General features: G+C 36.6%; 1 protein-coding gene across 1 annotated transcript in view; it reads right to left on the minus strand.

Moving 5' to 3' along the window:
• Positions 1-14,137, minus strand: part of LOC125238233 — a 43,927-nt gene extending 29,790 nt beyond the window's left edge. Inside the window, exons 1-3 of the mRNA XM_048145507.1 lie at positions 13,409-14,137; positions 9,037-11,971; positions 6,616-6,813 (exon numbers count right to left, since the gene is read on the minus strand). Of these exons, the coding sequence (XP_048001464.1) occupies positions 6,616-6,813; positions 9,037-11,971; positions 13,409-14,137 (3,862 nt within the window). The remainder of the gene's footprint in view (positions 1-6,615; positions 6,814-9,036; positions 11,972-13,408) is intronic.
• Between the last annotated feature and the right edge of the window lie 7,408 nt (positions 14,138-21,545).

Here is a 21,545-nt window from a genome sequence, read left to right on the forward strand (position 1 = left end):
TGACCATGAATGAAGTCAAATTAACTGCTTTAAAATTGATAAAAGTAGGTGAATCTAGTAATAAAGATGATTTACCACCTGTGGAACTACTGGAAGCAGTGATAAACGCATTTTTTGCGTTGTAGTTTCCTCGCTATAGTGAGGGGAAAAGTTTTGTGTTATACTCGGGTGCAAATGTATTTTACTTCTCGTGTGTTAAAAAACTCGCAAGTTCAGAATTCTATTCTCGAACCACTCGCTTCGCTCGTGGTTGTTCAAGTACTTATAGGAAACTAGCCTATTGTCGCCGGACAGTGACACTTTGCCGTTCATTTCCTGTTCAACAAGGAAATATTGACGCCAAGTTTAGTAACAAAGTTACTTATCAAACCAAGCGCTGGTAGCCTAGCGGTAAGTACGTGCGACTTTCGTTCCGGAGGTCGCGGGCTCGAACCTCGGCTCATACCAATGAGTTTTTTCGGAATTTATGTGCGAAATGTCATTTGATATTTGCAGCCGCTTTTCGGTGAAGGAAAACATCTTGAGGAAACCGGACTAATTCAAATAAGGTCTAGTTTACCCTTCGGGTTTGAAGGTCAGATGGCAGTCGCTTTCGTAAAAAAATAGTGCCTACGCCAAATCTTGGGATTAGTTGTCACAGCGGACCCCAGGCTCCCATGAGCCGTGGCAAATGCCGGGATAACGCAAGGAGGATGATGATGTTACTTATCAAATCAGAAATAGTCACAGAATCATCAGTGTCATGCGTCGAATAGCCCCCAGGCAAATCATAATCTTTTTTGCCACCGTCGATGTAGGTTAAAAAAAGTGAGTCTTTAGGAACCTTATCAATCTTATCATCATCATTATTGTAATTATTCTTAAAAGCCAGGCTCTTGTCTGTAGAATCGCCACTCCGTTCTTTTCTTTCCCACTTTTTTAGGGTTCCGTAGTCAACTAGGAACCCTTATAGTTTCGCCATGTCTGTCTGTCCGTCCGTGTCCGCGGATAATCTCAGTAACCGTTAGCACTAGAAAGCTGAAATTTGGTACCAATATGTAAATCAATCACGCCAACAAAGTGCAAAAGTAAAAAATGGAAAAAAATGTTTTATTAGGGTACCCCCCCTACATAAACATAACATAACATAAAAGGGTTTTGTAAGATCGTTTTTTGATAATGTTAATATTTTCGGAAATAATCGCTCCTAAAGGAAAAAAAAGTACGTCCCCCCCCCTGTAACTTTTGAACCATTTATATTTAAAAAATATGAAAAAAATCACAAAAGTAGAACTTTATAAATACTTTCTAGGAAAATAGTTTTGAACTTGATAGGTTTAGTAGTTTTTTAGAAAAATACGGAAAACTACGGAACCCTACACTGAGCGTGGCCCGACACGCTCTTGGCCAGTTTTTGAGTCCATGAAACGTCTACGTTGATTTTCTATTTAACTTGGCGCCAGTATTATGGCAATCAGTCATTGAAGTGAGCAGACACACTTGTCTGAAACCTGAAGAGTGCCTACTTAAAAACGCCCCTTAATTAATGACAACACAAATGAATGTATATATGTCCGGTTTTTTCGCCAGTAGGTATAAGGCTTACGCCGTGTCTTGCGTGGGCGACGGTCGCGCGACCGTCGCGCGACCATCGCCGTCGCGTCTCATACTTCCATATCGATAAGGTTTGATTTCGTATGCGTCGCATCGCCGTCGCGCTACCATCGCGCGACCGTCGCCCACGCAAGCCACGCCGTTACACATTGTGTTTGGGGGTCCAAATGCCTCAGTAAATTTGTAACTAAACAATTTTGTAACATTTGGCAAATAATTTAAAGTCACTCGCTCTTGAACGAGACAATTTTCGCACAGACATAATTATAGCAGCCATAACCTTAACCTTTTGGCAGTCGCTACCGGCGCCGCTAGTCTGTAACGTCTGACCTTCCCGGGTCGCATGGAAAACAAAATCTGAAGCCAAAAAAATGAAAATGTATTTGTCTCTGTCGCTCCCATATATTTGAGCGAGCTACTAGCAGAAGAAAAGAGAAAATACTGTTCATTATTGAAGATACTTTTGAATGAATTGCTAGTTTAGCTAGTTAATGAAATGGGTCTTGATTTTTTTGCTGGAAACAGTATTATTGATAGACATACCTAGTTAATGAATCATTTGCATAACTTTCGAAATAAATCAAATTTAAACTTGCTGTTTTGATAGATTAATATTATTGATAAGAAATTACCTAATAAGAGATCTAAACGTTAAAATAACACAATGGATTTCGAGTCTCACGATGCGGATGAAGGTCGCGTGTCAATTCACCTTCGTAAATTCATACTGGCTAAGGAAAAATGCAACACTTAGGCAATCGTGCACACTCACACATATTTACATTTACACACATTACACACAAACACTAAGTTTTAAGCTAACTTTGTTTTATTTAGTATTTATTTTTCATTAACAATTTGTATACATATAGTCCATTTACTGAGTGCCACCTAGTCCAACTCCTGGTCTTTACTGAAAATCAGCGTCGCGGAGCGGGCCATGTGGCTCACGCCGAGACACCCAGCTGAGTAATGACCTTTTAGCGCAATCCACTATTATGTACAATTAGATTAAGCTAGTTATAAGTATGCTGTGCTAATAAACGTCTTTTCTTTCTTTCTTTCTTTCTTTCATAGTTTTGTGCCTAACCTAAGTCATTTCATATGAAATGCCAACAAAAAAATATGGTCCTTATTACAAGTTTAAGAACACCTATTATTTTTCTGTCCTCCGGCCCGAAAGCGTCAAATTTAAGACCTTACCTTGGCCAATAAATAAAAAAGCACCATCGCAAGTTTCTTAACCTCGGCTTCACCTTCACGGAAAATTACATGTCGTTCTCAGAACTGATCACCCTTAGCGACGAGTTTATAGGAGGTAGCGCATGGCGAATGATATTTCGCTTTGTGTGGTAGGGCACAGCACAGCGGATATCATCTCGCTCGAATCTAGAGCAGAGCCAGCCTAATAGCACAAGACCCTATTGTCCTTTGAGTCGTCGGCAACCCGAACCCTCCTTGTAACTTGTACACTCCTTTTTTCCGTGTACTTAACTCAGCAAAAGGGAGTGTACAAGTTTCTAATGGGTCCTCCTCTCTCTTTGGGTTTGCAGGCGTCCATAGGTTACGATGACCGCTTTCCATCAGGCGGACCGTATGCTTGTTTGCCAACGACGTAGTATAAAAAAGTCCAATCGGACTTAATTTGTACTGACTGTTTCTCTGTTCATTGTCATACGACTAAATAAAACAAGCGAAATGACACGATACATAGATCCGACCCACTTAATTATTCTTTTCTCCAATCTTGCAGAACGCTTTATAAACTTTTACACGAGGAAATAGTTTCCATTTGATATTCTTGCGAGCACGTAAAGTTTCAGGAAACTTGCTCGAGGAACTATGGAGCAATAACATCGCTAGTAGTCTTAGTGTGTTGGAAACAGTGGGTTTTATGGTCTTTGTTTCATCCGTTAAGTGAATAAAAGGTTTAAACTTTTTATAATTATGTTTGCTTACTTATGTACTTATGTAGGTAGCAAACAAGGACCAGTGGGCACCCGTTACTCTAAAAGGTTTTGAAATAGAAAATAAAAATACAAATAGAAGATAAAAACATACACATAAATAACCTAACCACAAAATTAAAATTATGAAAAAACCCTCGACCGCGACATAGTGTAACGATTATCATGAAATAGTGGACCGATTGGCTGAGAAGACTCCCCACTAACTCAACTTTCAAACAAAAAAAAAGACTAAATCTAAATCGTTTTATCCGTTTGGAAGCTACGATACCACAGAAAAACACACACAAACAGACAGACAGACAGGCAAACAGACAGACGGACACGTGAAACTTATAACACCGCGTCGTTTTTGCGTCAGGGGTCAAAAAGAAAAATATTATAAATAAGAACACATAAAAAGGAGGTGCCATGAAATGGTTTAAATTCAGCATATTGATGGCGACTTCCAGATTAATCATCAGGTGAAAAACAATTACGACAGGTAACAAGACAAATTAAAGAAAAAAATACAGAATCAAATCAACATAAAAAAACCAAAGAAAATAATAATTTGCTGTGCAAAAGCACATTTCATATTCATGTAAACAACCAAGCTGTTTGGAGTCAGCAGCTTTATTACAGTAATATTCTTGCGGATTATGTTAAGTAGTTTTGGGCAAGTTAATGTTTTGTGTGATGTATTCCAGTATATTAAATAGATCAGCAGGTATTTATTAGTTGATTTTGAACCAGGTTTCTTTAATTAATTTAGCTAGAGTTAATTGATGAATTTCTATTTCTTTATGAAAAATAATTGTTATAAAGTAGATTGACGTGAAGTGCAATATAAATTCACGTTCTGATGTCTCATTCAAAACTAAGAAAATACATTCACGTTCCGATGTCTTATTTAAACCTAAGAAAATACAAATTCAAATACTAAAAATAAATAAACAGGAAAAAAAATGATGAGTACCTTATAATATGCGCTGAATTTACAAAAAATAAAAAAGGTTAATAAAAGTTTCATAATCTCATGAAACATAAATAAAAAAAATGTTGTCCATAATACGAGTATGAGAGCACTGCTAAAATAAATAGACTGTGCCCATGTGAAGAAAGAATGAAAAAGTATGTTTTATGTCCTCCATAACTTCAAGCAAAGTTTTTAATAACACGCGGATTATTACCTAGTATGTGTAAAGAAAGACTAGATGAAAAGATAACTTAGACTCACTGAATATACATTTGTGACTTCATAACAGAATGGTTATCGGGCTAAGTGCAAAACATCTTGATTTAGAACATATGATGCGTAAGAATTTTTCTAGTGTATGACCACATTTATGTAAACAACTTCTACAAAAAAAAGTTAAATAGGTAATTATATAACAAAGTGCTATTGCAGTGCATTTTAAGTGTTTATTGGTATCAGATAATATGTATATATCACGATGGATATTGGCAAATATTTGACATAGGTATTTCTTCTTAGATATTTTCTTAAAACTTAACTAAAAGTCATGCTCTTAAGTTATCGAACTATGGAACACAAAAGCTATGATGTTAAAAAATTACCGAAACTTATTTATTAACATTATAATCATAATATCAAAGCATAAAATCTACATATTCACTACATTAAACTCGCAGTTACAAAGCGTGTTAAAATTTGGCACCCAAAAGGCCAATAAGCATTACCAACAACCTTGTAACAAACTTGGAACTTAACGTTTCAACAAGCTTTAGAGGTTACATCTCAACAGCCAATTCATACATACAAATTGTAATATTTTTGCAATTGCCAAAAACGTAGCTGCCAACTTTTTAACACATCAGTCGAAACTGTAAAGCTAGTCTGAATATGGATTTTATTCCTATGACGACACAATAAACAATTGAATAAGAATGTCAGTGACTGTTATGGACGTTGTAGGGAGATTGGATTTTGGCAATAGACCATGAGTCAAGGCAATGCTAATGTAGGTCAAGTGTAGGATAAAATTATGGTGTGATCGTGACATATATCTCTGTTTCTTTTCAACTCATTATTTATATACTCGCAAACAAAACAATGTTTCTTTCAAATCGTGACCTTTGTTATTAAGCTTTGGAGGATCCTATTGACATGGATTTTATTTTATACATTTTGAGTGAAAATTATTTTCAACAATGAATTTGGCGCCCAACGTGGGGCCAGGATCCATAATGTTGCAAAGAGGAGAAGAAAACGTGTAACAAAAAGTGGACTGTAAAACTGGTTTCCTGTCCCAATTGATACAATAATATATTACATAGTATAATATTATTATTATGAAAATTGACGATGTCCAGTTCACTTTAAAAAACCTAGGTCACAATATTAGTATTGAATCCTTCTTGCCTTTTGTCATACTGCAATCTTTATTCATGCATATTAATATAATAATTACTGATTTTGGTACTTTTTCTATTGTGACCTAAGTATATTTAAACTTAAAAAAAAATAAGTTTAAACAATATCTTTATTTCACAAAATACATATAACTCACATAGCTTTAGGAACGCACAAAATATTTTTTATCAAATTCTTAGGTTGTAGAAGAGCGGGTTTCGCGTTGGTTGATGAAAAGTCCGGAGAAGAGTAGAGATTATTCTGTTTATTTAAAATATTAAAATGTTATATGAATGTTATGTTATGTTATCGAATGCACCCGGCCACGACGGTTCTCAAAAGTGCACTAATTTTAGGTAAATGAAAATTGGCTAACATAGAGTAAATTGCTGACTGGGCACACGTGCCGCACGAGGCCCGGAACGTGTTGAAGGTGCATTGCACCGAACATCTTGCGGGGGGCAAACGATGAGATGAGATGAGTAAGAGAATGATACAAGGTGATTAAACAATCAGCTTAATACTATTCACTAAACGATGTTTTTCTTAAAATTGGGGAGCTTCCTCGGTCTATGTGTGTTGATTCACTCATCTCGTGTTTAGGGCTTGTAATCACTTTCACTCGCGCACTGTTTATTTCTCCTTCACTCACACTTTTTGCTCGATATTGCGCACTAACACTACACTTGTTATCGTTACGGATGTCACCGGTGCTGGTGTGACGTGTGTTGTACGGCGTGGAGGCTGCGCTCGCGCTCGCTCGGGGCGGCGGCGGCGGCGGCGGCAGGTTCACCTGGCGTCTCACGGAGATGTTGCTTGCTGCTGTTGGTTCCTCTGAGTTGCTTGTAAATTCTGGAGTTTTTTGAGGTCTCCATTGGCAACGTTTTTTCCGGCAAACTAACGCAATTGCCATAATTGTTATTATGATCCAAAGGCAATAAATGGCAGTGTAGTGGTGTATATTATGCATGGAATAGTCGTTCTCGTCTGGGAGTTTACTTTCCTTTAGCGCTTTTATTTTTTCTTCTATATTTTTATCTTCTTTTCTTTCCTTGAAGTTTAAGCTGCTGTTTTCGAATTTTTCGATAGTGATGTTTATTATATGGTTTATTGGGTCGATTTCTGGTGTAGGTATACTATACTTTAAATTTGCGTTGCTTTGCATGTTCATGTGCGTATGAATTGCAAAGTTATCTGTTTTTACAATGCAATTCTCCTCGATGTAAATAATGTTAGAGCGTGTCAATGTTTGTGCTGTAACTCGATCCGTACATATTGTTCGAAACTGACACCGGTCGCAACAGAAATATAAATAATGATTTGCTTTTGATAGACTAGTCCACTTGTTCTGGCACGCGGCTATGCTTGTTTTGCATTGTAAATTCTTATTTTCTTCCTTTATGCATAAATCTTGATCCATGTTCATTTTATATATAGGTACCTTAAGGGGGCACATGTATGCAAACTGATCTCGTATGATACAAAGTTCGAGATCTTTTTCTTGTAGTGGAATGTATACATCTTTCTGAAGGTTCATCGCTACGTATTTTTCTATGGGGATAACAGATATCATATTTCCGTCTGAACTATGCGGGACCGGAATAATGTTGTAAATATCATAACGGTCACGTGTTGTTAATGGGATGCGAATTTCAAATATCATGTATTGGTCAGTCATTCTTGCTTTCACTTTTAATACTTTGTAAATGTTTTGGAGGTTTGTTTGTGTGTTGTCGGTTGGTAGGGTAAGGTCGCTCGTAAGTTGACCAGATATAATGTTTAATTCTTTTTGTAGTTGTTCGGGGCTGATAATATGTATATTCATTTTATCGCTATAAATGTTAGTTAACGTGTCTAATAACATATCTTGGATTGTCCTAAGGTGGTTTAACAAGTTATTTGCTGCCATGGCGATCAATGTAAATTGAGATATGCTTTCTGCATCTGTAATTTCTTTCTCCATTGCAGTGTTGCTCTTTTCTAAAGCGATTAGATGCTGGTGTATTAATTTGTGTTGCTTTTGTATGGTATCTCTTGTCCTCTGGAGCATGTTATATTCGTCTTCAATGATTGATGTTTGATTTTTCCACATTGTGACGATGTGTTTTTCGTTCGCCTTAATACTATTTATGTCATTTTGATATTGTTGAGCAAATTTATCATCTAAGACTCCGAATAAAGTATTTGCTAGATTTCCGACACCGTTGAAAAATCCGCGTTTCTTTCTTGTTTGCTGTTTTAGTTGATGTCTTGATAATACTTTATTGTAATGTTGCAGTTCGTCGTGTGAATGACGTAATTGTAGAAGGATGACGTCACAGTGTGAAAGGCTTTTTACTTGTTTACAAATAGTTTCTAATTGTTCGTTGTATTTTCTGTATGCTGATACCCCTTCCCAGAAAGGGCTCATGTCGTAGTACGCGACTAATTTCCATTCGTCCCTAACTAGCTGCATTGTTCCTAGCCTATCGAAGTATAGGCCTTGCCCTTCGTTGACAGGTGTCATTTTGACGCAATTTCCAGTTGTCAAAAATGTTATGAAATAAAATAGCATCATCAATATTGTCGTCATGCAACCCCGTTTAGCTGGTTTTTTAGTGTTGTTTTGTGTCAGTTGTTTGGAGGGTTCATTTTCTGATTTTGTCTTTTCCAAAGGCAAGAGAGAAAGTTTAACTACGGGTCTTTTCAGTATTCCTTTTTCTGTCTTAAGTGTTACTACTCGTACATAACCATCTTGACCTGCGTGTACGTTTATTACCCTTCCGAGCGCCCATTTTCCTGCTGGTAAATTATCTTCGTGTATGACCACTATGTCTCCTATTTCTATGTTTTTCTGAGGATTGCACCATTTCTGTCTTGCTGTAAGTAGGCTTAAGTACTCCGATTTCCACCTTTTCCAAATGTCATTGAATATTTTTTGTGTCAAACTCCATTTTGTGCGTGCGTCCTCATATGTTTCCATTATTGTTACACCTGCTCTTCCTTGTAAGAAGTGGGCTGGGGTTAGTGTGTTTAAATCATCAATGTTTTCGGTGAGGGGACACAGTGGGCGGGAATTCAGGCAAGCTTCTAATTGGGCTAAAACTGTTGAGTACTGTTCGAAGGTAAGCTTTTGCTCACCCACTACACGTTTTAAATGGTGTTTCAAACTCCTCACTGCTCGTTCCCAGAGGCCACCAGCACTTGGCCAGGATGGGGCATTGAAATGCCACTCAATTTCCATCTCGGCAATGTCTGCTAAGAAGTTATCGTCGAACGTGTTTTGTATTTCCTTCCACTGTTGCTTTAATATGTTATTCGCGCCTATAAAATTGGTTCCTTGGTCTGAGTATAGGTGCTTTGGGGCTCCTTTCCTGGCGGCCATCCTTCTTAGAGCTGCCAGGAATGCTGAGCTTGTTAGTTCTGTTACGAGCTCTAAATGTACTGCTTTTGTGACCATGCAGATAAAAACTGCAATGTAACCTTTCAGTGTTCGACTTCCTCGCGTGTTACTAGCTTTTATGTCAACAAACCCTGTGTAATCCACTCCAGTGTGAAAAAATGGTTTTGCTTCGTTGACACGGGCGGCGGGTAGATCACCCATGAGTTGATACTGTTTTTGCCCATCGATCTTTTGGCATTTGACGCATTTTCTAACTTGTTGTTTTACTCTATTGTTTCCGCCCATCACCCAGTATTCTTCTCTCAACTTGCTTGATGTAATCTTGGCGCCTCCGTGAAGTGTTATGATATGGGCATGTTCTATTAGTAATGTAGCAAGACGTGATTCCTTTGGAATGATTTTTGGGTGTCTCATTTCGTAAGGTAAATGCGCTTCTTCGAGGCGTCCTCCTACTCTAAGTATATGTTCGTTGTCCAGGAATGGATATAATGAGAAAAGTTTACTCCTTGTTTCTACTTTGTTATTCCTGCGTAAATGTTCAATATCTTCTTCTAATTCTTTGTTTTGCACGCTTTTAATTATAGCTCGTTTAGCTTTTCGCAACTCCTGTAATGTTAGATAGCTGGGTAAGCGTTTTCGCTTCAAAGTGAATGCTCTCAATATGTAGGCTACGATTCTTGTTACTTTTGTAATTGAACTATATTTGTTTAATAAATCATGAATAATATCTTGCTTGTTATTGTTTTGGCCCACATTTGATACATAGGATTTTTTCTCCTCTTCTGTTGTATGATATGTTGGTTTTTGACAACTTTCGTGTTCTGGCTGGAAATCAGCTAACCATGTTGGTCCTGACCACCATAAAGAGTTGTCTTTTAACTGAGATGCTGTTTGTCCTCTGCTGGCAGCATCCGCGGGGTTTTCTGACGATTTCACATAACGCCATTGTTCTTCTGTCATCACCTGTTTTATTTGTTCTACTCGATTGGCGACGAATGGTTTCCAGCGGCTTGGCTGTCCTTGTAACCATCCGAGGACGATCTTTGAATCGCACCAACCAAACGTTTCCACAGTATGCTGTTGTAGAGATATTTTTATTTTTGCCATTAGTTTTGATAGAAGATGCGCTCCACATAATTCAAGTTTCGGCAGTGTTAATTGTTTCTTCTGTGGGACGACCTTTGTTTTTGCTGCGACCAGAATTGTTTTTGTTTGATGTTCAGTTCGTGCATATACTACACACCCATATGCTTCTAGCGATGCGTCACAGTACCCATGTAGTTGAATTACGTCATTCTGTTTACATAGCAACCATCTGGGTATTTTGCAATCGTTAATTAAGTGAATTTCTTCCTGTATTTTGGACCATTCTAAGTGTATGTCATCTGGGATGGGCTGATCCCATTGAACTGTTTGTTTCCATACTTTTTGGAATAAAATTTTGAGTTTTATGCTGAGCGGGGCAAGCCAGCCAAGTGGGTCAAAGAGTTTGGAGATGTCCGATAGAAGGGTTCTTTTTGTTGGTTTGTTTTTCTGCTTTTCAATTTTACATTGAAAAGTAAATACGTCTTCAGTTGGATTCCAACTTAAACCTAGTGTTTTAGATATGTCATCTTGTTTAAAGTTAATTGTTAGGTTTTGATTGTCTTGCTTGTTCTGTATATGTTCTAACACTTCTTCTCTGTTTGAGGACCATTTTCGTAAGTTAAATCCCGCTGTTCTTAACAAGTCGATAATGTCGTTTATCAGTTTTATTGCTTGCTCTATGGAATGTGAACCGTGTATAAGATCATCCATGTAGAACGATTCTTCTAAAACTTTGGACGCTTCTGGGTAGTTTTCCTGTTCGTCACGTGCTAGCCTTTTTAGTGTCATCATGGCTAAAAAGCTTGCACTTTTTGTTCCGTATGTAACTGTTGTAAGCTGAAATGATTGTAGTATCCCGTGCTCGTCTCTCCAGATGATTTTCTGAAGGTGTTGGTCATCTTCATGCACTAAGATCTGACGGAACATTTTTTCTAGGTCAGCGCAGAACACAAACTCGTACTGTCTCCATTTTAATAGCAATGTTTGTATGTCTTTTTGTAAATTTGGGCCCCTGTACATTAATTCGTTCAATGAGTATCCTGTTGATGTTTTGCTAGACCCATTGTACACCACTCTATACTTTGAAGTTAAGGATTCTGCGCGTTCCACAATGTGATGAGGCAAATAGCATTCCACTTTGTTGTTGTTTAAGGAAGGTTTCATATGTCCTAAGTCACTATACTCTTTCATGAAAGCTTTGTATGCTTCAGCTAATTTGTTCTGTTTTTGGAGCTTGTTTTCCATGTGTTTAAATTGGGCTATTGCGTTTGCCTTGGACTCTCCTAATTTTTCTTGAAAGTTAGGTTTCATAGGAATGCGTACTTCGTATCTTCCGTCTACTGTTCTCTTCGTGTGTTCTTCAAAGTGCTTTACGCATTCCAAGTCTTCCTGTGATAAGTTTCCCTCTTCTGTTATGTCTTCCACTTCCCAAAACTGTTGTATCTCTTCTAAGTTGTTTATAATTATATTACAACGGTAGGTTTCCAGTTCTTCTTCGTCATTTCCGCTTAAAAGCCACCCAAGTTGACTCTCCTGCGCCAGAGGTTGGTACTCATCCTCACCGTTTATTTTACCATCTAGAATAATCTGCGCATTAATCACTGATCCTAGAAGCAGATCTACTGGGCGACTAACGTTGAAGTCTGGATCGGCCAAGTTAAGATTCTGTATCATGGACCATGAAGGTCTCGAAAATGTTTCGCTTGGCAGACATTTCACAACTTTGTTCATGATAAAAACTTTTGCGTTAAATGTAAAGTCATTGTAAATCGACATACATTTTATTTTAAGTTTGCCCTTACAGTCGTTCTCTTTCTCTCCCAATCCATATATAACTCCAGAACACTTATCTCGTTTTAAATTAAGTATCTGAGCGGCCCGTTCTGTTATAAGTGAAATTTGGCTTCCGGGGTCTACCAGGGCCCGAAATGTGTGATAGGTGCCATCTGCCGCTTGCACTTTCAATATGGCGGTAGCTAATAAAGTTTCACAGAATGTAGTCTGTGAAATGTTTGTTGAATAACCCATCTGCTTATTCGAAGTAATTGCATTTGTTGCATAAGTTGAGGTCGATGACTGAACTGCTGATGTTGTATTTCTAGCACATGCCTCGTGCAATAATGTGTTATGTTGACCTGAACATTTCTGACATGTTTTATTTGAGTTGCAAGCATTTCCATTATGACTAAATAAGCAATTTATGCATAATGCCAGTTTATTGACCGTTTGGAATCTTTTTTCCATAGGCATCTGCAAAAAATGTCGACAGCTGTAGATTCCATGTTGTAGTTTGCATAATGGACATTTGATACCTGAAACGTGCATAGCTTTCGCAATAGTTACATTTCCACTGTTATTTTTGTTAACTCCACTGTTACTGTTGTAATAAGGTCGATTATTGTATGATTGAATAGGTTTCTTAATGTTGTTAAATGTCGACTGTTGAGTGTTTCCTTTGTTGTTTAGAGACTCCTGTTTTCGGCGAGATGCTTCTAGACTCGTGAATCTTCCTTCTAAGAAATCAAAGAACTCCTGTAGTACTGGTAACTCCCTCGAGTTTTTTAATGATTCTATGTAGTCTTTGTGTGTCTCAGCGTCTAGCTTTTGAGTTAAAATGTAAACTACTAATGGGTCCCACGTAGCAATATCTACTCCTAGATTTTTAACGGCATGCAAGCATTCCATTGCTGTGTCATGCAGTTTCTTTATTTGGGCTAAAGACGGTTGTTGCATGTTGGGTAGCCCAAATAATATGTTCATGTGGGAATTGAATATCAATTTAGTATTATTGTATCGATTATTGAGAATCTCCCAACAAACTACGTAATTTTCCGAACTTATCTGAAGATGTTGAATTAGACGCTCTGCTTCTCCCTTAACTTTTGACTTCAAAAATTGCATTTTTTGAGCGTTTGATAAGGCTGAATTGTTATGAATTGCTTCACTGAATAAATCTTTGAAAGAGACCCAAGAATTGTAATTTCCGTAGAAGGTAGGGATGTCCAAAACTGGTGTTGATTTTACCTTATGTTTTACAGACCACACCTTTTTGTTAATATTTTTCTTCATCATGTTATAAGTATTTTCATGCATGTTAAACACACTTTCATACGCCGAATCACCTAGGGAACCCTCGCTTTCCATTTCCCAGTGTAAATTGTCGATAGCCGACCAACGAGCCTCCAATGTTTTGAGAGTATCCTCTAGCTCCCATTTCTCTGTTAATAGGTCAATCTGAATGTTATTCACGGTCCGCGCGAAGGCTTTTATGTTAGCCTGTTGTTTACGCATCATCTCGTCCATCTTACTTTCGGTTCCCCTCTGCTGTTTCCCAAATATGTTTCCTCCTACCTCGGCGACGGATCCTGGCGCATCGCCTTTAGCAGCCGTCTCTGCTTGTTCTCTGTTAACGGTTGTTAATGTGCTTGTACTTGAAGCGTTCAGGTCGGTCTTAGATTCAATGTTTTTCTCGGATAATTCTTGATACCCTGCTGTTAGCTTGGCGTGGAAAGTGGTATATGATTCCTTAGTACTCTCATAAATCCTGTTAGTAAAATACGAACTAAATTGACTCTCCACCATACCCAACTGTTCATGGTTAAACTGGAACTCACTCCATAATAAGTTTAATGTGTCTAAACGTGTTTTAAAATATTCAAGCTTCGTTTTCCTGTCCGAACTGTCTTTCCTAAAGTTAGCGTAAGATGCCTCAATTAGACGTTGAATCTCCGCTTGACGCTGAACGTAGGCCATGTTGATTGATGAATATAAGTAAAATAAGGAAAGATCTTACTTGAATATCTCCTAGCGCTGCTCTGTTACTGCCAATACCACTACTGTTGCTGTTAAAACTCTGCTACTCCACTCCTTCAAACGCTGCAACCCTCACTCGTTGATTTTAAGTTCGTTCACCTCACACGATTATCAACCAAAGTATTAAACGCGCGAGATCCGATTCGAAGGACCATGTAGAAGAGCGGGTTTCGCGTTGGTTGATGAAAAGTCCGGAGAAGAGTAGAGATTATTCTGTTTATTTAAAATATTAAAATGTTATATGAATGTTATGTTATGTTATCGAATGCACCCGGCCACGACGGTTCTCAAAAGTGCACTAATTTTAGGTAAATGAAAATTGGCTAACATAGAGTAAATTGCTGACTGGGCACACGTGCCGCACGAGGCCCGGAACGTGTTGAAGGTGCATTGCACCGAACATCGGTTTGTGATTTTTATAAGCCATTTGTGGTCATTTACCTACAATTCCTTATTCTAGTTGATTAATAAAACTATTAGTTTATGGTGATATAGTTCCGTCTTACATTCTAGTTAATAATAAATACTAGTAGTTTATAATTATGTCCTTCAACAATCAATAAATAAATCCTTGAGTGAAGCCAGCACTAAGTGGTGTAATTGCAAGGTTCTTTTGTATCGACGTTTCACATTCAAGGCAAAGCAATCGAATATTCATGACTGCCAAGGCAAGGCAGTAATGACAAGGTTGGGTTTAGAATGAAATAATATATTCTTATACGCATACAGTAACAAGACTGAAAAATCAATGAAAATGATGATAAATATAGACGTGAAGTTTAAATCACCAAATCAAATATGGGATTCGTGGTTTTATAACGAAATATTTGTTATTGCAGATTATACAAATAGATAGTTATATTGCTATTTTTAATAGTTATAATATGACTATTATGAGTTTTAGTTTCAAATAAAAACATGGAACTAAACAAAGAAAACATAAGAGACATAAAATTTTTCAAGTAGTTTTGCATTCAGTTTGGTAGAAGAAGCTAAGTATTTTTTTATACATTTAAAATTATTGGCACCCGTGGGTAATGCATGGAACTAGTTTCAGGTAAAACCCCTATTTAGAGAGTTCTGTTCACATTTAGTCCTGTTGAAATAAGTACGATATTTTGTTATAGACTTTAATCACATTGTAAACATACGATAAAACTAGCGCCCAAACGTTGCACTTAATATTACACGTTTGGGTGCCAATAACATTGATGGAACAAGTCTCAGGTGAAACCCCTATCAGGCCCCCGTCACTCGCTCAAGGTTGCGCGGCGAGTATCTACGCGCTAGCCGTTCCGCCGGCGTGACTGGCAGAGGGCCATATATTGTCAGAAAAGGTACGAGTTACGCGATAGAAAGAGAGCGCACTTCTACTTTGATAAAATTGTAGGCATTTAGCGTTGCGCAGTCGGAATTTGAACTTAATAGTATAGTAGCATGAGTCGTTATTTCTTTAAACGGGTTTTTGGAGTGGGGTTTCTGTACATGTACTAATATTTATTCTGTGCCCCTATTAAAATAGTTCAGTTTTGTTGAAACCAGTACGAAATTATACTTATAGACTTTAATGTCTCAGTGATTTCGTTATCTTTTGTAGAATGCGTCGTAGGAATAACAGTTGATATTGTCAAAGCATTTTGTATAACTACCCTTTTGTTTGCAACTATGGGAACAAAACAAATTATTTTAACAAATATTTTGATTTGTGTTTGTTGTGTTTTTTTTCTTTAATATTTTTTTTTTTTTATACTACGTCGGTGGCAAACAAGTATACGGCCCGCCTGATCTAAAGCGGTCACCGTAACCTATGGACGCCTGCAACTCAAACAGTGTCACATGCGCGTTGCCACCCCATTAGAAACTTGTACATTCCCTTTTGCTGTGTTAAGTACACAGTAAAAAGGAGTGTACAAGTTCTAAGGAGGGTTCGGGTTGCTGACGACTCAAAGGACAATAAACGGAACAAGTTAGTTCCGTAAGTCCTCCCGTCATCAGCACACCGCACCCTCGTTGAGCTCTGGCAGCCTTACTCACCGACAGGAACACAACACTATGAGTAGGGTCTAGTGCTATTTGGCTGCGGTCTTCTGTAAGGCGGAGGTACTACCCCAGTTGGGCTCTGCTCTAGATTCGAGCGAGACAATATCCGCTGTGCTGTGCCCTATCACACAAAGCGGAATATCATTCGCTATGCCCTACCTCGTATAACATATATTATTATACGAGGTAGGGCATAGCGAATAATATATATTATTTCTTTAATATATATTATGACATTTTGTTTCGATTTTTACCCTTTTGTTTTGTTTGGATCGTTTCTACTAATTATAATTATTCAAGTTCTCATAATAAGTAAATTGTAAAATTCTTAATGAGAATAAATGACCTTTAAACCTAATGTCATTTTTGAGCATGCGATAAAACTGGCGCCCTAACGTGGGACTCAATATTCCACGTTTGGGTTCCTATAATACTTCTGAGTGTCATGACAAACTTTTCATACGATGATTCTTTTTATTATTGTTAACTTATAGTGTTTTATTATAAACTAAACATTACTTATTATATCGTGTATACTGAATTTATAATTTATCCCGACGTTTCGAATACTTTACAGCGTTCGTGGTCAACGGGTGACTGAGGAAAAAATTACAATGTGCAAAAGCTACCCACATACAAGAAATATTAATGAACCATAATTAATATAGATTTTTAAGGCACACTGTTAATAAAGCTAGTTATCAATTATTCTAAAAAAAAAAACATTTACTATGTATAATCCTTTTCCATTTTTTTTATTTCATGAGTAACTATCGCGGTAACTGAAGACAATATTAATTCTTATTGGATTGTTGAAACATTTTAAAACTTGCTTATGCACATTATTAATCATATTTTATAGAAGACTGGCTTAATATTACAGAGCACTCAAAGCCTAGCACATTTGCAACAATCTTGATAATTAAACAGAATCATGATTAGTTAAGCGATGGGAAACTGTTGTGGTGAGTGGTTACTAAACACAGATTCACCGAATGCTTCATGTCAAAAGACAAATAATATTAGTGAGAAACATAGTAAATATCTTCACTGGTTTTATGTTGAGTAAAATGCTAAATAAATAAATAAAAAATAAATAGTATAGGACATTTTTAAACAGATTAATTTTGTTCTGTTGAAACTAGATCGATATTTACTTATATAAGTAAGTAAGTAAGTAAGTCACTTTAATCACTTATATGATACAAACGATAAAAACTGGCGCCCAAACGTGGGACTCAATATTCCACGTTTGGGTGCCAATAATATCCATGGAACAAATCTCAGCTGAAACACCTTATATAGATAGTTCGGTCTACATTTTAACAAAAAAACCATTACGAAATTTACTTATAGACTTTAATCGCACTGTTAAACAAGCGATAAAACTGGCGCCAAAACATGGGACTCAGTAATCCACGTTTGGGTGCCAATAATATTTCTAGAACTATTAACTATTTATATTCCTACGATGTTATATAAATGTTCGATTTTTTTTCTTTAATCTACCAAACATAATCTATTGGACTATAGAAAACTTCTCAGAGTTAACTGGTTCATGTGCATTATCAATCATAATTTATTTTATAGGCGACTGATTTAATATCACCGAGCGCTCAAAGCCTAGCACATTTGCAGATTTGCAAGAATCTTGTTAATTAAGCAGAATCGTGATTAGTTAAGCGATAGGAAACTGCTGTGGTGAGTGGTTACTAATCACAGATTCGCCTAATAGATAGAAGTTTTAAGTTAAAAGTGGTATATACGTTTGTGGTTTTTAGGCGAGTAAGCTTTAAAAGGAAATTCTTAGATAAATTAAAACATAAAAAAATATCCCAATACATATTTTCATGTAGATAAATGGGTTAATAACACTAACTACTAACTAATTAAACACATATTCTTATGAGAATAAATTACAATTTTGGCACCTGGATTTAAGGCTGAAGGTAAAATATAAATATATTAAGTATTATACCTAGTTTCTTTTATATTATTATGCTTGTGGACGCTTATAGACGTAAAATACGCTATATATTATAATTATGTTAGCGACAGTAAGGATGTATACCTGGTACTTTCGCTTTGATAAAGTTCAATTCCCCCGTACTTGGAACAGGGTATCCAAAGTTCTTAGTGAGTTTCAAACCTAAGTAGAGTAGGTATAAGTGTAATAAAATATTCATAGTATAATCATCCAGTCTAACAGTAGCGATCCATATTACTAATGAACACTTCCCACCCGGAAGCGATGCTCCATTAGCCTTCGGGTTATCTTCCAATAGTTGCTCACTTGTCCAACTGTAATCCCAAAGTTTAGTTTCCGATTGGAAGGTCAGATGGCAGGGTCACGTCTGCGTGAACTTATAATTACTTCGACACGTGCTGAACATAGAAACCTACATATTAGTCGCTCTTGTCTTTTCCACATCATCTGACCATAGGAGACAGGACTTTTGGGAGGCATTTTGAAGAGTGTACAAGTTTCTAATGGGTTGGTAACGCGCATGTGACACTCCTTGAGTTGCAGGCGTCCATCGGTTACGGTGACCGCTTTCAATCAGGCGGACCGTATGTTTGTTTGCCACCGACGTAGTATTAAAAAAAGGTGTGCGTCCGAATCCAACAGCGCAGAAGCTTTTCAAGACCATTAAATTTCGGGGATACTTGTGGCGGATACATTCAGAGATGGTCCTCGCCAGATGCAAAGTGCAACGACTATTTCAGTGCATAATTTTTGTGATGTGATGGGAATTAAGCTCTAAGATGCGTTTGCTTGTTATATTTTGTCAAAAATGAAGCCTTGTCGTAAAAAAAAAAATTAGAGCTATAAAATCGTCACATTTCTTTTCACATTTTGCAATATTATTGAAAACTAGACGTGCCCGCGCGGCTTCGCTCGCGCAAGTGATCGATATCCTAACACTTTCACTGTCCTTGCACCGTGTGGAATCACGATTAGCCTCAATTTCAATTACTTAGGGAATGCAATCAGTAAATAATTTGTATGAAAATAACTTGTTATTTACCGGTTTCTAGGTAATTCCCATACAATTATTTACCTGTTTAAATGCCCTAATTTCAATGCCATATCAGTCATATCACCCATAACAGTAAGGTACACTTTTCAGTTAAGAACCGTGATTAAATATCAACTAATTATATAAGTATCATTTCCTTCAGCATTCAATCCTGCCGGGGCTCAAAACTGTAATACCTCTTTAACCTTTGTAACTTAGTTTGCACTCAATAAATGATATGATTTGAAAAATAAAATATTGTACTTTTTTATCCACCTTATTTATTTAAAATCTTTAAGCAAAACAATCAGTCTTAAGTATATGCATCATCACTTATTAAAAATATTCTTTATCCTCATAAAGTAATCTGTTTAGCTATACCATAACCTCCGCGTTCTTAAGCCCTCGAAGGTTACATTGTCTACCCACAAAAATCAATTACATAAAATAATATGTATGACAACATTACTGTCTTACTAAGTCGTTTTGGTTCAATATGTAGATATCCAGGGCTAAAGTAACCCGAGGTGACGGTACTCTATTTGTTTAGTTATAGGCCTATTGATTCCGCTTATGATCGAAATAATCTGTGAGACTCAGACCAATAGTTGCGGAACCAGTAGGACTATGACTTAACATTTATGAATTAAGTATACAGATACAGAAATTATGATGGTTGACAATTAGTAGTCTTAACAATTAACCATGTATAAATATTTTACTTTGGGAGTTAGGTTTGAGTATTAAATACCTCAAACACTTCTTTGGAATTAAATTCGCTTTTTTAATAAAACAATTATTTACATACTAAATATCACAGTCTAAATCACTTTTTTGGCAAAACGCTTCTTTGGAAGTAAATTCGCTCTGTAATAAAACAATTATTTACATACTAAATATCTCAGTCTAAATCACATTTTTGGCAAACGCTTCTTTGGAAGTAAATTCGCTCTGTAATAAAACAATTATTTACATACTAAATATCTCAGTGTAAATCACATTTTTAGTAAACACTACTTTGGAAATAAAATCGCTTTTTTAATTTAACAATTATTTAAGTAAGTACTGAATATCTCAGCGTAAATAAAAATTTTGGCAAACACTAATCACTTACTTATCCACTTGACAGTCCAGCCCGCGCGACCATATTCCGGTCAACCGTCCGGGTTTTTAAGCGACGCGCGCAGCGCGCTGCGCATTCACAACTTTTTACAAGTGTATAACTGTATCTTCTAAACTACACAAGGTATAGTTAAAAAAAAAATACTTCGGTATAAATGAACGTACAGTACTTGAAATAAAATTATAGTGATAGTAAAATATGTATGATCATATACTATAAATCAAGGTTAAACTTATGTAATCGAAAAAAAAATTAAGAAATATTTTATTTGACTATTACTTAAATTACAGGAAATCTTGAGCGATGACCCCCTTTTTTATTACGTATTAGAGAAATATACTATTTTACCTTTATAATGATACCACAACCAACACATACAGTTCTCATGAAGATATCCAAAAAAAATTAAACAAATTCAAAATCAAACACAAACACGCGGAGTTTGACAAGGCACTGCCGAATTTATTTTTTCATTCACTAAGTAACGAGCGTATACTGCCATCTATACTTTTTGTAGCAAACTATGTAGTTAGGCTACGTTATTGTATCAAGAGAATAAGTAAATAATGCCGCAATATTTCGCTAGATGTCACTTTAATCAACTGTGTCTCCATCCCCTCTTTTGGATAGTAAGGCATCGTAGGACTGTCTACCGGAATTTTTTTTTGGATACTATGCTATCGTAGGACTGTCAAGTGGTTATTCTTAAATTGAGGTGGTTGACTCAGTCCAGTCTTAATAATTAATCATGTAGTTGAAAATTTTAATTAGTTCTTTGATTATTTAAGAATTATTTATATACTAAATATTTCAGCATAAACCACATTTTTGGCAAACACTGCATCACTTTTGCTTAGCAAAGTTCCTTGCTCATTGGAATTAACAATTTTTATTTTTATTCTGGCTTTGGATACAGCCCTCGATAGAGCAACATACAATTGCCCATGAGTAAAAACTGGCTGTGATAAATAAAGACCACAAAATTGAAAAGATTGTCCCTGGGCTTTATTTACTGTCATAGCTGAGCAAACGCGACTCGGATAGGAAATTGTCGTCTACGCAATACAAACGGAAGGTTAGGATCAGATGGAGCAAGATCGATTCGAGGGATTAAGATAACTTTTCCGTTGTGACTGCCAGTTATTATCTCAGCAACCAAAACATT

This window comes from Leguminivora glycinivorella, chromosome 23 (assembly GCF_023078275.1).
Source record: "Leguminivora glycinivorella isolate SPB_JAAS2020 chromosome 23, LegGlyc_1.1, whole genome shotgun sequence".
Lineage (NCBI taxonomy): Eukaryota > Metazoa > Arthropoda > Insecta > Lepidoptera > Tortricidae > Leguminivora > Leguminivora glycinivorella.